At 40.5% G+C, this 15,015-nt stretch overlaps 1 protein-coding gene and 1 non-coding gene across 5 annotated transcripts in view; one reads left to right on the forward strand and one right to left on the reverse strand.

The window, feature by feature from the left end:
- The window catches only part of adisspb (adipose secreted signaling protein b), a 40,427-nt gene extending 25,760 nt beyond the window's left edge, over positions 1–14,667 (forward strand). For 2 of the 4 annotated variants that reach the window (XM_013272803.3, XM_013272802.2), the window contains exons 4-6: positions 5,546–5,684; positions 8,653–8,778; positions 12,458–14,667. In XM_013272803.3, coding sequence (XP_013128257.1) covers positions 5,546–5,684; positions 8,653–8,778; positions 12,458–12,558 — 366 coding nt within the window. In that variant the 3' untranslated portion in view covers positions 12,559–14,667. The remainder of the gene's footprint in view (positions 1–5,545; positions 5,685–8,652; positions 8,779–12,457) is intronic. The other 2 variants (XM_019353464.2, XM_005453121.4) reach the window with 1 other exon arrangement.
- On the reverse strand, positions 11,050–11,120 carry trnag-gcc (transfer RNA glycine (anticodon GCC)). The gene has a single exon. It is a non-coding gene; the product is annotated as a tRNA-Gly (tRNA).
- Positions 14,668–15,015: the final 348 nt, after the last annotated feature.

Consider the following 15,015-nt stretch of genomic DNA (forward strand, 5'->3'; position numbering starts at 1 on the left):
CATAAGGTGAGGTGTTGTTCTGCATAACATTAGTGGTTCTACATGCAGATTACCAGTAATCTCATTACTAAGTAACCAGATTAAAGGCTAATGAGTGAAGGATGTGTGGTTGTCTGCTGGAAAGATTAACACAAAATAAGAAGATGAAAACAGGAAAAGCTGTTTTTAGCTTAAAGTAGCACTAATACAATTTGTATATTAAAAAGTGATTTGTTATTAGAGGTTGTTCTTGTAGTAACACATCTGCAAACAAAAGCTGACTCTTGAGGCTTAAAGATTTCTTCTTCAAGATAAACACTGCAGCAGTGATAGTTGTTTAATACACAGGGGGAATTTACCTACAAAAGAGCCATTTATTCCACTCAGGAGCTTTTTTGTGTACCCCCAAGAGCTTTCAGTCAGGGTGAAATGAAAATAAATCCAATTTTTAAATCAGTGGTGCTAATTTAAAACAACTGTCCCCTCAAGAGGCTTTGTATTGTAAGGAAGGCCCTACAATGAAAACGGTACTGTTGGCTGCTCTCTTAGGCCTTGTTTATACTTTCAGCTTTAACGAAACGTCATTTTCCCCATCAGACGGTGAGTGCGAGAGAACGTGCGCCTTCCTGTTTTGTGTGACCGCACGGACTCGTTAGAATTTACATTACAATGCACCAACTGTGCAAGCGCCCCAGGTGGCAGACTTCAAAGAAGTCTAACAGGAAAGACTACTAAGCGGTTGGGTCTGCAGTTGTCTGTGTCCACAGCAGAGTATAATGAAGGCTTCATTTTCCACAGCAGCTTGATCTGCCCTTTCTGCACCGGATGACCTTCCTCCCATTTTTTTAGACTAACTTGCGACCCCTGAGTTTGTCTCTCCTTGTCTCCATCTGGGGATCTTTTGCATGAAACACAGCTTTAATCACCACCACCAAACCACACAGCTGACCACGTAAAGGCCCTGCAATATTAGGACAAGATGAGCATGAACAAGATGGGAATGACGAACTCCTTTTCAACTTTTTAACCATTAGGGAGGGAGCACCATTGACTGATGTGTTGGAGGATGAAAAGAAGAGGATGAGGCAGGGAATAAAGAGGGCAGAACACAAACTATGGGAGAGACAAGAAAAAAGTTAATGATGTGTAGTACTGGAGTGTAAATGGACATTATTTAACCAGTTTTGATTATTTGGATTTAATTTAGTCAGGTGTAATTGACATATTTATTCACTGTACACTGTAATGCTACATTCCCAGCATGGAACATAGTATTTTGAGACTATAGCACGACCAAAATTATCATTATCATTGTGCAACTTGCAATCTCCTTGCCTTTTAAATGTTTGCTTTGAAGCCAGGGATCTGGTTTGTGACCACATGCAGAAAGTTGCCAGCTTCACATTGACTTTGGTGAGTTAATGGTCAGTCCGCTATCACTTTGAGATTGAATGGAGTCAAGTTGGCAAATATGTGCAATCCGTTTGTGATAATCGGGTGAATTACAAATCCCTTTTCAACAACATAACGAGAAATTTACATTAACTACATTTACAGTCCAACCAGAATCAACCAATAATGACGTAGTTGCTGCAGGATGGTGATTTAACTGCAAATTGAAATCGGTGCTCAACAACCAACTCGAGTTCCCTAATGTAAATAAGTGTCACAGAGGAGATGCGCTCATTGGCGCAGACTGATTCAGATTGATTGCAACCCTTTGCCAGTCTGAATGATTGCACCAATCTTGAGTTGCACTAGGCGACCTGTGCAAACACCTTGTAATCAAAAGTGCGCTACATCCTCGACTTCTAAGCGACAACGTTTGTAATGTAGATAGCAAAGGTTCAAAATGATTATAGTACCTAACAGCATTTTTCTGCAACATTAAATGAGCTGATCTTTGATAGTGGACTAAATCACAAGAGGTGGTTTAAAACGGGAGCTAAAAAAAACCCCTTTCCTACAGTAAGTTACATTAATGTATTTTCAACTTTTTGCCAGGTGTTTTCATAGCTTAAAGGAGACTATTTCCCTTTACTGCATGGGCTGATCATACTCACCCATTTTACTCCTTAAAGGCCTGTTCTGAACCAAGGTACAACCTGAAGTGATTGCAAATGTTGCTCTATTAGTTCTGGATGTGTAAATGAGCTTGGATACAACCAGAACCCCCGTGCATTCAAGTGGAAACAAATCCACAGAAACGTAGGAGATTTGTGTATATAACACTTCTACTCCCAGTTATATTTTGGCTCTATATAGTCAGAGCACTGACTGAAGTGGTTACATAGCAGTGTAAATTTATATGTTGTTCAGTAACCTTGGTTACTCTGGTAACTGATTGAGTTATTGAGTGCTCCTAGTATAATCTGCTTAAGCTGCATGTCGGCGCTCTGAATAAATGAAGCTGACTTTATGGAGTTGCCCTTTGAAGTCCAGCAAAAATTAATTTCTTATGTGTTATATAAGTATTGCCAGCAGCTATGAAGCAAATGTAAACCACACAAATAGCTTACAGCTCAATCTTTGCAAGTCAGTGGCTCGCTCGGTCTACGGAGAATTGTTTTTTTTTTTCTTCTCATAAGCGACGTCTTCCAAGTAAGAGTTTCCTGCTTCTACATGTAGTCAGCAGTCAGTGTTGTGTGTTCATAAGTACTGACTGAACTGTCTTGGTGAAGTGGGGTGACGAGTTCTTGAAATGTGTGGTATTTGTCAGCCAGCTGAATCGCACCATTGTTTTTGGGTGAACGCTCCCAGTGTTACACATAATATATTGTAATACACAAAAACAGGAATGCTTTCTTTTTCTTATGAACTGAAATGGTTCACGCTGAGTTCTACTTTTTCACTTCCAACTGTTTGCTTGGGCTTTTTCCTGCCTAAACTGTCTTTATTTTGTTGTTTTAATGTGGAGCCTGAAATTTGAATTTCACAGTGTGTGGACGTGCGTGGGACTACGCTCACAGAATGATTGTTCTTCTCTGCAGTGCTCCTACAGCATTCCCTCTTGTCCCTGTAGCGCTGTTTGGAGTCTCTGCTCTGCTGTTGCTTTAACCAGGGGTCGCGTGGGGCTGAAAATGCCGTTTGCAGCCTTAGCTGGAGGGTCTTTACGCTTATCTCTCCTTGCCTGCACGGCCCTGCTGTCTCATTCTCTCTCTCTCTCTCACTCTCGATGTATCTCTGTATATCTCGTCTCCTCTGCACGGCTTTCTTCACCACTTGCTGTGATGACTCCCCCTCATGAATTTTTCTCTTTGCTTAATATGAGGCTGCTACTTCTAGATCTCTACTACTATATCATCCCACACTAACTTTTTGCAGCTTTTTCTTGCACTTTCCAACTATAATACTCTTTATCTCAGGTTTGAGCATTGGTAAAAATGCAGGATGACTGACTCGATACTGTCATATGCACAGATCTTTTACCAGTGCTGCACCTCAGTTTTATCTTTTCAGTTGGTCGCTATGGACCAGATTTGCGGGCAGCATCAGTGCAAAATGTTCTTTTGGTGTTAAAGATCTGCTGCTCAGATTTTATAAAGAGGCACAGTGAATATTTTTCAAACTAAAATGGGTGGAGGTTTCCCTTTCAGTGCACAACAATTTTGGGAGGAGGGTATTTAAATGAATCACACAAACATGAGGAGAGCGGTAGGCTAGTTATTGCAAATAACACTGAATTTATCACTGAAAAAATGCATGTCTTATTTTACGGCTTTTGTGGTTGTGATAGTTGTCGCTGGGTGTTAATTTATTGCAGAGGGTTATCAGAATGGCAGACTGAACTGAACCTAATGTGGAGTGTGGTGGGAGGAAGAGAGTCCCAATATAGCAGAAATCGAACATGTATAACAGGAAACACTGCTCGGCCGTCGGGTCTCCAGCTAACTGTATTCATATCCTGCAGAGTATAATCTAGGCCTAAGGTGTAAAACCTGCGCTTACCCTGTAACAATTTGGCGAGTACAGTACTCACTCCCACATTGATTCTGCTTGTTTTTCACCTGCTGATTTGTGCTGCTCTTTGTAGAAATCTGGTCACAGTGGTCAGTAGATATTCTGTAGAACTTTCCACTCCTGATTGCGGCCTCATGCTAAGTGCATAAACTGTCAGAGAATGAAAACATTTGACAAAATTTCAAATTTCTTAAACTTCCTAAACTACCTGAGCAGCTTCTTGATGGATGCTCAATCATCCAGGTAAGTTGATTCTGTTCATCTGGACTTCGTGTTTTCAGTGGGCGAAACGTTTCGTCACTCATCAAAGTGACTTCTTCAGTCTGAAAGAGGTTAAAATATTACACAACATCCTTTTTTCTGCAGAAGTCACTTGGATGAGTGAAGAAACGTTTCGCCCACTGAAAACACGAAGTCCAGATGAACAGAATGAACTGTTGGGTACCTGAGCAGCTGTCTAAATTATAAATACATTCTTCTTTTAATATAATAAAACCGAAGAATAAATATATGAATATTTTGGCATCGCCCTGTTCTTGTTTTAAATTATATGTAATGAGTGACAAACCAAGTGATATGGTATGCTCATGCTGTAGTGACTTGCGTAAAAAAGAATGTTGTGTAATATTTTAACCTCTTTATGCTACAGTATAAAGCACCTTGAGATGACTGTTGTTGTGAACTAATGCTATATGTATACTGATGACTGGGTTATTGTCTATTTTACACTGAATGAGACCTTCATTTGCAAAAATGAGTATTATGCTGTTTTACCTAAGATTTGAAATTAGCTAAACTTTGAAAGAGCATAAAGTCATCATTGAAGTGTTTTTACTAAGATCATAAATCACTTTAGAAGAGAATAATTTTCCCATAGACTTTAGTTAGAAAAGTCTCCCCTGGCCACTGGAAGGATGCTATGTGCGTTGTTTATATGTAGTCTATAATTAGAACTTGGAAAAGCCTAAATTTCTCACATTTAAAAACATAAAATTATACTCTGTTTGCTTTTTTTTTCAAAAGTACTGAAATTGTTAATCAAACAAATGTATTAAATTTCTTTTGTTGCAATTCTTGCACTTGATCCTGGCTGTGCTAAATGTCCACCATCATCGGGTGCTAAAGTTGTTTGGGTGCTGGAGCTGACGGCCTCCATACTTGAGTAGAAGAATAAGAGCTGACGGCTTCACACACGCGGGATTAGTATCACTAAAATGATTTTGGAGTTGAGTGAAATTAATTTGGTTTTCTTTCCCCATCAGGCTACAATGAAAATCTGGCAGAGGTGATGGGATTACAATCACCGAAGCCACAGATAATCATTTCAATTAGAGGACTCTCTCAAGGAAAACTCAGCCCGGTAGTGGAGTGCTTATATGTATCCATGAAATAAATCATTTTTATGTACCCGTAATAGGCTTACACTATGAAATGTGAGCGCACGGCTTAACCACTTTCTCCTCTGTATAGACCGTCTCTGCTCAGCTAACATTTCTCTCCCTTTGATGCGGCTGAATAAAGGAAGGAGAAAGAAAACAAAATGATTTGCCGTCATCTCTAAATCTGTGCAGGACTCCTGTTTAAAACCTCTTCTCCCTGTCTACAGGTCGGCTTCCTGAAGACACAGCACCGGTATGAAATAGTGTTCACCCTGCCTGAGATCCCAGCTCTGGGTAAAAATGTGTGTCCAGCGCCGCTACCCGGTCCACACCTCCGGATCAGTGATATCACACCGGCACAAGAGGGTGAGGTCACGAGCGATGGAAAAACAAAAAACAGTTTTCCATTAAAATTGTGAAAAGAAGGTTGAGTTTTAATAATGTAAATTTGTAGTTATGTTCAAATTATCATTGCCTGTCTGTGTTGCATCTTTTGACTGATGACTTTGAGCAAACTAGGTCACTGCTTTGGGATTTGTCCATCATCGGCCCTCTGATACTCGATCGGTGTTATGTAACACATTAGCTTAATGATTACTGAAAAAGTCAAGAATGGGAAAATCGTTTTACACGTAGTGCAGTCTTTATTCAGATGTGTTTATTCTAGATTAGCTTTAGGTAATAAAACCAAATCAGTAGTAACAGATTAGTGAATATAGCATAAGGACTGCACAACAGGCTGGCCTAAAGCCTAATATGTTAGTATCAATGCTGTGGTTTTATACTCCTATTGCTTTTAAAACCATAACATCATCTTCTTTTTCTTTGTTTTGCTGATCCCTTTAGGAGTCGTATGACTATATTGTGCTATATTACTTTGTTAAGGTCTCACCATGGTGCTGCCCTGTTAGCCTGGAGGTTGCTATACAAAGCTTTGTAGCCTCTCCACAGCACATCGCACAAGGTTTACATGCTGTTGTCTGTTTTTGGAGGACTGCAGGCGAGTGTACCTCTGTAGCCTCTGCATTGGTTGAACTCCCATGATCCTTCTCTCTGAGAGCTAACAGAGACAAAAGCAGGAGCATAAATCCGGCTTTAGTCAGTGACCAGACTCTGTAATATTGTCAGTCTTACCAGCGTTTAACAAGCTGATGCTAAGAAGAAAAAAACCATAATAACAACACAGAGTAGCGTTACTAGAATGATCTGCATGAGGCTGCTATTGACGTTAGTTGTACCTTTATCATTATTCTAACTATAAAATGTCTTGCACCAAAAGCAGAGGCTTGGCTTCAGAAGAAATGTTTGTAGATTAGAGGAGTTATCATGCTTTCTGTAATTTGGGAGCAGAGCAGTTACTTCAGTCACAATAATCTCAATTAAATGGAGGAAATGTCTTCCCCTAACAGCTTTGGCAACATGTATGTTGCCTGAGAGGTGAAATACAGGGGAAAACTCAATTAAATGCTTATCTAAAGCTGTGAGATAAGCTGGTACATTTTGATAGTTATTTTGTTAAACTAATCAGCTGCCATCCTTCAGCCCTCACTCTCAGTGACACGAAGCCCTGCTCTTTTCCAGTCAGTGTATGTAAAACAAGCTACATTTGCACAGAGTTTACAGGCATTAGTTTCCTGTTTAAACTGTGAGTCAGGCAGACCTTTTGTGGTATAAAGGTCATTGGTACTGTGTTTAAAATACATTTGGGTCATTTTATATCAGAATCTCATAAAAAAAAGTTCCCAACTGAACACATCAGACTATGATCATATTAGAAAACTGCTTTGACCCAGAAGGAATCACGGCTAGAAGACGACCTGATATCAAAATGTAGGGAAAAAATGAGACATTTCATATTCTATGACACATTTTCACTGACCGACTATCTCACCTATCTCCAGTGAATGATCACAAAACAGGTAAACCATCCAGGGCACCAGTGCTGAGGTTTTATACGCTCTGTCGTCATAGACATTTTATTGCTATTGACACCATGCTTTCTTCTTCTTCTTCGTCTTCTTCTTCGTCTTCGTCTTCTTCTGGCTGATTCCTTTTAGGGAATTGCCACAGTGGATCATCTTCCTCCACCTCACCTTGTCAACACCAACCCTCTGCATGTCCTTCACTACATCCAGGAACCTCATCTGTTGTCTTGCTGCCTGCTCCATCTTCAACACCCTTTGTCCGATATATCCTCTGTCTCTGCTCTGCACATGTGCGAACCATCTCAGTCTTGTTTCTCTAACTTTGCCACCAAACTGCCTGAGCCGTCCCTCTGATGTACTCATTTCTAATCTTGTCCATTCTTGTCACTCCCAATGAAAATCTTGACATCTGCTTCCTGCCACCTCCACCTCGGCTAATTTTGATGTGCAAAATGATCCACTGTGCAATTCCAACTGGAAAACGACTGATTGGCAACAGCATTAAAAACAGATTATAATTCATGGTAACTCAACATTATTGACACAGTGTGTTGACAGAGAACATAACAAAAGGCAGAAACATCCAAAAAAGGGCTTTGACTGTCCTTCAAGAACCCTCGAGAACTATTCCAACTTAAAGACATTACAAGAAAGCTGCCTCAGAGCGTTCAGACTGTGTTGAAGGATAATGGCAGTCATATTTTTCGAAAGCATAGCTAAGCTAAAAAGTAAGTAACTCGGCAGCACAGTCACAGGCTGCAGAGTTCCAGATGGCTGAGGATTACAGCAGCAGACAGTTCAGCTCATGTCAGCACAGAGATCCTTCTTTGAAAAAAAATCATAGGAACAGATCTGACTTTCAGACGCTTTCCTGTGTTTCTCTGTGTTCCTGCCGGCCATCGTGCCGCAATAGCCGGTAAACCCCAAATATCTGCCACCTGTGTGGGCTAAAAAAAGATAGTTTTTAACTGCTAGCCTGAACGTGAGCTTCCCCTCGCCAGTAAAACAGCTGAAATGGGTCAGAGGTTTCTGGGAGTCATGCCGACTGCATGCCTGTAATTGAAGCAGGTTACTGACCTTTACTTTCAGTTAACCGTCACACCCTTTATATTACTCTCAGCCTTTCTGATGATGTTAACAGGTGTGCTACTATGTTTGTCTCGTGTGTGTTTGTGTCGGTGTGTGTGTATTCATGATTGTTTGCTTATCAGTCAGCTGTGTTTGTTTTTTTTTCCATCCCGTTGACATTTTGTCCTGGATTGTCTGACACTCGAGTTATCCTTATGAAAAACATCTCACGCAGGGAAGATAAAGGAGAGATGTGCCTGTGTTAGTAAACCGTGCCAGTAAAGAGGAAACTTACTCTCTTCTCTGTCTTTGTTGCTGTTTTGTCCTGCATGTCTCTCCAGGAGGTCTGAAGATAACGTGCGAGTACATAACCCAGCACGAGGGAGTTCTGTGTGAGGAGGTGATGCTGCTGAGCGAGACCAACGACGACGTCTGCGTCAAAGTTAAAGTTCACGCCAGAGTCATGGGTAAGGTTGTGTTTAACAACATATATGTGATAACAATATAATCTTGTCTGCTTCTTCTGTATAAACACCTACAAATACACCACATTGTATCCTATAAAAGACCTTTTTCTTTTTTTATAGCTGAGACGTTGTGTAGTTGATTAATTTTGCAGTCATTACCATACGACTACCTATGCCCGTGAGACTTTCTATTACAAAACCATTAATCATTTGGGAACTTATTAAACTGAAATGGCTGGAAGGCTTCCATAGATTAGTTGCTAAGGCTCATAAAACCTCGAAGGAAGGCGTGTGGAGGACAAACTGACCAGGAGCCATTTGGTTTAGTTTTATCACTTAATTTGATTAATAAAATTTCATAAACTTGTGGAAAGAAATCATAAATTTTCCACAGGTTTGTGTTTTTTTTTGTTCCTCCATGTCTTCTTACATGAGGTAAAATACATGAATACCTGATTAACTTATTGATTAATGATTTATTTGATAATTAATATATAATTGGTAGTTCTCCCAGACTGTTAAATGACCTGTAAAGTTAAATGATCAAACTACATAATACCTCACTGACCGCTTCATTAGGTACACCTGTTCAAGGACGCATTAATGAAAGCGTCTAATCAGCGAGTCACATTGCAACAGCTCGATGCATTTATTCATGTCGACATGACCTTTGGGATGAGGTGGAACAGGAGATTCACATCATGGATGTGCGGCAGCTGTGTGATGCTGTCATGTCAACATGGACCAAAATCTCGGAGGAATGTTTCCAGAACTTTGTTGAATCATGAAGAATTAAAGCAATGCTGAAGGTAAAAAGAGGGCCAACGCGGTACTAGTAAGGTGTTCCTAATAAAGTGTCCTGTGAGTGTATTTTCATTATATTTTACTTTTTAATTTATAAATGATCAGTCTTATTTCTTCTTTGGTTTTAAAGGGAGAACTAACCGATAAGCCCAAAGGTCGCTTGTTTCTGGTGTGCTGCTGCCATCTGCTGGTTACTTTGAATTTTGGGGTCTGAATAACTTTTAAAAACAACAACCAAAGTAAGTCACAATGAACCACTAAAAAAGAAGGGCTAAATTTGTTTTGTGGACAAATTTTTTTAAATAATAAAAACAAAAACTTTCAGAAATACTAACCAAAAAATTATTTTAAAAAGTCCCCTTTTCTGTGATGCAGTGATACGACAGAAACAATATGGCTCTTGTAATCCATACATCTTTTGTTCTGCTCTGTCCTGCTGTGCGGAGGCTGTAATAATAAATTTGCATCCTCCTCTTCAATCCATGTCAGTGAGACTGAATTAGTCTGTGGCGTTCGTCTCAGCAGATGGAGAATTAGTTAAAGGGGGGTGGGCAGTGTGTGTTTTTCCATCTGTGTCTGTGTAAATATAGCAGAACGTGGTGTGTGTGTGTGTGTGTGTGTGTGTGTGGTACTTGCGTAGTTGAGGATGAAAGATGGCTGTGTTGTTTAGTGTTTATTTTTATCCTCATAATGTGGCCTGAACATCTGTCCAGATGTTTGTGTGTAACTGAGGCCTGGATGAAAACCAGATCAATGGATTAAACTCTACGTCAGCTGTGCCGCTGCCATCAGATCAGTGATGGAGTATAATACAACTCAGCTGCAGGCTGAGCCTTTAGTCTTGTATAAATACACATGGTTGTTATCTGATGTATAGTTAATTATTATATATCCAGTGAGCCTGATAGGAAGCGTCCTAATGGTAGTTTTTAGTTAGTTATTAAAATGTAAAAAGTGATTTTATCTTGTAGGGAAACTGTAATAGATTTCCCCAATATTTTAATGTAATATGATGAAAGCTTGAACTGCTAGTTATTTTTATGTTCATCTATTCTTAAGGTGGTCATTTGTTGCAGCCCATATAAGTTATTTCTTAATACCTTAAATAACGCTGTATCCAGAACAGTATGGTAAAAAGAATCACCTGATTTCAAAGTGCTTTAAGTCTTTAGCCACTCACCGGTGACGATCAAAACATGTACTGTTAGAAAGAGCAGATTAGTGAGTTTCACATGTTGCCAGTAGGTAAGATAACAACAGCAGTGGCTGCAGACAAGCTCGCAAACGTGTGGGAGTAGTTTGATTATTTCACGGACATATATCGTGTGTCCAGAGGGGAGGGGCATGTGTTACTTGTGAAGATTTTAACCTTTGTAACTGTACATTCAGCTGTGTATTTTAAAGTTTACGACAGACTTCTGCCAGTATTAGGGCTGAAGGGAGAAAAAAAAAAAAAACTAAAGGAATTGCATTGGCCGGGAATCGAACCCGGGCCTCCCGCGTGGCAGGCGAGAATTCTACCACTGAACCACCAATGCTTTGTTGCATGTGTTTCCTGCGCTCACAAAGAAAAGCATGCGGCTGCTGCTGCTGCAGCAGGGTGGGGGAGGGACTGTGGAGGAGTAGAGTAGATGCCTCAGAGGAGAAGGAGGAGGGGGGTGAAGGAGGGGACTGCCTCTCTTAAAGGAGCCGCTCGGTCTGTTTCGCTCACACCGTGTGCACATCGGGGGTTATATACATGCAGTTTGAGCCTTTTAAAGCCAAGTGCTCACAGATCATGTTTCCACTTCCAAATACTCAACAACAAGACTTAAAGAAAGGGAAATAGGTCACTCTCGTTTTTGTCTCTGTTTGCTCATAAACTGTGATGTTGTAAAACGCTGTTCATAATGTGCAAAGGTGTGGCTGGAATAGGCCGATGATGTTTTATTGTTATTGCACCAGAACACACCATGAAAGGTTATTGTCAGATAGTAATGTAGCTCCAAAGAACTGACTCCTGTCAGACATTTCCAGTGCCTGACTTTCAGTGGCTGTGTCTAGCTGAAGGGTTTCAGATTGATTTAGTTCATGGACCACATTCGATTCAGTTCTGTTTTATTTAAACAGCACCAATTCACAGTGACAGTCACTTCAAGGCGCTTTATATTTTAAGGTACACACACTACAGTATTAGAGAGGAAACCCCGGGAATCAGACAGTCCTGTATGAGGGAGCACTTGGCAATAGTGGGATGGGAGCACTCCCTTTAAACAGGAAGAGATGTCAGAAAGAAAAAGTTATAGATATCCAGTGTTTCTTTAATTTGAGCAAGAAACAAAATTTGTTCCCGTGAGTGGTTTTACTTTTAGGTCATTCAGGCTTCGTGCTGGGACAGCCACTCTCATGACGCCATCCATTCTAAACTACTTACAGCACAAGGCTTCCTGGTACTAGAACGTCCAGAAATTAGGACCCGTTCTCTACAGATTTTACACTCTGCAGCCATCTAGTGGCCGGATATCGACTCTCATGCTCAATCACAAAGAGCCGGGCCATACAGTACTACATGATCAGGTCTTTTTACTTTTTTCAAATGTAAATTTCCCACATAACTATTGAGTTATCACATTTAGGTTTGTACATTAAGCTACAAGAGTCTTGAATATGTGCAGGATCAGAATCTGTATTTATTTTATTTTAAATTAACATATAGATTATTTAGTTTCATTAAATGCCTCTTACAGTAAATTCAGGCTAGTGAAGCAGGCCATTTCCCAGCGTGCCCTTAGTGATCAACTGCCTTGATTAATCTCTCATTACAGTTTGTATGGTAATGTAAGAATCGCTCTTATTAGAGTAACGATTTCTTTTTGTCTCTCTGCCTCTTGTCCAGATCGTCACCATGGTACCCCCATGCTGCTGGAAGGCGTTCGCTGCATCGGTCCGGAGCTCGAGTACGACTCTGAGCAGAGTGACTGGCAGGGATTTGACTAAATGTCAGCCTTCTGTTCCCAGTTGTTGCACACATCCACAAACGCCTACAGAAGTTCACACACCTGCCATCTTCACAGATAGAAAAAGAAACAGAAACCTCCCGAGCTGACCGTCAACACACACACACACACACACACACACACACACACACACTATTAGTGCCATGGGCTGTGCAGCTTTTCCACCTCTCGTGTGATTCATCCCAGCCTCACTGCTCACTGGACCTCAGAAATGGTTTTCATCCTGAGACGTGAAAAACATTCCTCAGCTGTGACCTTCACTCTGAAGGAACATTTAATTAAGTCCTCCTGCTTTTCTGTCTTCAACTGTTGTGCTTTCCTTGTTCATCCTTTAGAGGGCAGCGTCTGCCTGTAAATCAGCACAGCCTCACAACTACTTGTGCTTCAGTTTTAGTCTTTTTCTGATGTGCAACCTGGATTCTTAGAGTTAGGAGTAAACAAGGGCTCATTTACGACTTAAAAAGCTTGACCATAAATTAAGGCTCTAATCTGCACAATTCAGGGAGGACCAGAGCGACTTAGGAACATTGTTTAACATGCAATACCTCTGTGTGACTATCGGGGGTGCTAAAGACCTCTGCATGCGTTACTGCTCCAATCTGAAGGCTATCTTTTACCAGCTGTGCTGCAGTGTTCTCTATTTAAAGGAAGACCTAAATATAAAATGTGTCTGCATCTTCGGTGTTCATGTTAAACCCGTCTCAGCAGGCATACCTAATATTTCTGTTGTATTTAAACCAACCTGCCCCAACATTTCACTTTCCCCAGTCTGCCTTTCAAAATAAAACATATAGGCTTGTTTCAGTAGGTGAGGAATGAATTTACAGCTGCCACACTGGAGGGAGGGGAAAGTGATGCTCTCCTGCTAGCTGGCACTGATCTGCTGACATATGTCAGGATTTTCTAAGCTGGTTTTCACTCTGTGTGATAGGTGTGTGTACTTTAAAAGCTCCTTCTCGTTCTTTAAGAGGAGCTGACATCAAAATCTGACGTTTACCTCTCGTGTTTTAAGTCTCGTCTTTTTTTTTCTTCTTCTTGTTTTTGTTGTTTATGCTGAGCTACAGATTTTGTAGACTCGCCAGTTTTCCCCAAATTAAAAACAAATGTGCAACCAAAACAAGATCGAATCAAATATTCGGTGTACGTGTGCATAGCCTGTAGTCGTTTTAAGGGTGTTAAACTGGGGTGTGAAAATTGGCTGATGAATTTGTTTAAATATTGTTGTTATATTATTATCAAATAATCATTTTTAAAACATTTTCATTATTTTATCCCAAACTCTTCCCTGGACCAACATCTCCTGTCCATGTGTAGACTTAACAGTTTACCCATTTATCAGCAGTGCTTTAACACACACTGACCACCATCCTTTGGTATTTAAGTCTCTGAGGGGCTTTTTCCTTTCAGCCATTCAAGCTCCAATCTCTTGGTTTAATTCATGAAGCCTTTAGGAAAAGTGCCTTTCATCGCCACATCCCGTTTGTCTCTTAACTCCCCGTTGTTCATCCGTCTGCATCCTGTCACCCGAGCAGTTTTCAGGTTTAGCCAGTGTTAGTCCGAGCCACCCAGGACTCAAACATGTCTGGGGTCATGAAACAGAAGCACCTAAACTTTGGAAGTTTGCAGGTTTCAAACCACCACCTCTCTGTCCCAGCGCCGTCCTCACAGTGCAGCTGCAGATCAGAGGGAGCTCTGCTAACTTACATTTGTGCTTAAAGATCAAGTGCCATGATCCGGCTGCACTGCCGTCTCTTTATAATCTCCTCTGAAAGAAGTCCTAACATCTCCTTCCTGCTGGTTCATGTTTTTGTTGTTACTCGTTCTGTTGTTGGTTGCATTCAGCCTTAAAGAATTCAATTTAGCGTGTAATTTTTTTTTCTTCTTATTAGACCATGCGCTGTGGGTATAGTAAAGATTGGATAGATTATTTTGATGTTTGTTTGTGCACGATAGGTCAGAGATCCATCTTAGTGTAAAGCTGAAGTGCTCGATAGGTTTCAGGAATGTAGCAGTTTATTTGTTGCTCCCGGTATGTTTGATTTGTATTTTTAATGTTGAAAATGAATAAAAAAAAAATGTATATGTTTGAGTCTGGCTGCTCTTTGTGTCCTCTGTCAGTGCATTTCAAGGACGCTTGGTGGCAGTCTCCACTGTCACTGCACAAACAGATATCCTGCAGTAAGTCTATTCAGTCTTTTACACAAAGTATTTCTTTATTTGACTTCAGTGGATAGAAAAAAAAGTTTTTTACCCTCTAAAATAAAATTTAGATGAATTTTGAAGTCTTCACATGATTTAGGGTTACTTTATGTTCTCGACATTACAGGATCTTTGTGGAGAAAAGTTTTGCATGAGACTGAACACAAAATGTACTTGTAACCGGTTCTGGGAAGCTTTACAAGAATTCAGTTCATGTTTCTGTCCAAACACAAACCTC

This window comes from Oreochromis niloticus, linkage group LG3 (genome assembly GCF_001858045.2).
Source record: "Oreochromis niloticus isolate F11D_XX linkage group LG3, O_niloticus_UMD_NMBU, whole genome shotgun sequence".
Taxonomy (NCBI): Eukaryota; Metazoa; Chordata; class Actinopteri; order Cichliformes; family Cichlidae; genus Oreochromis; species Oreochromis niloticus.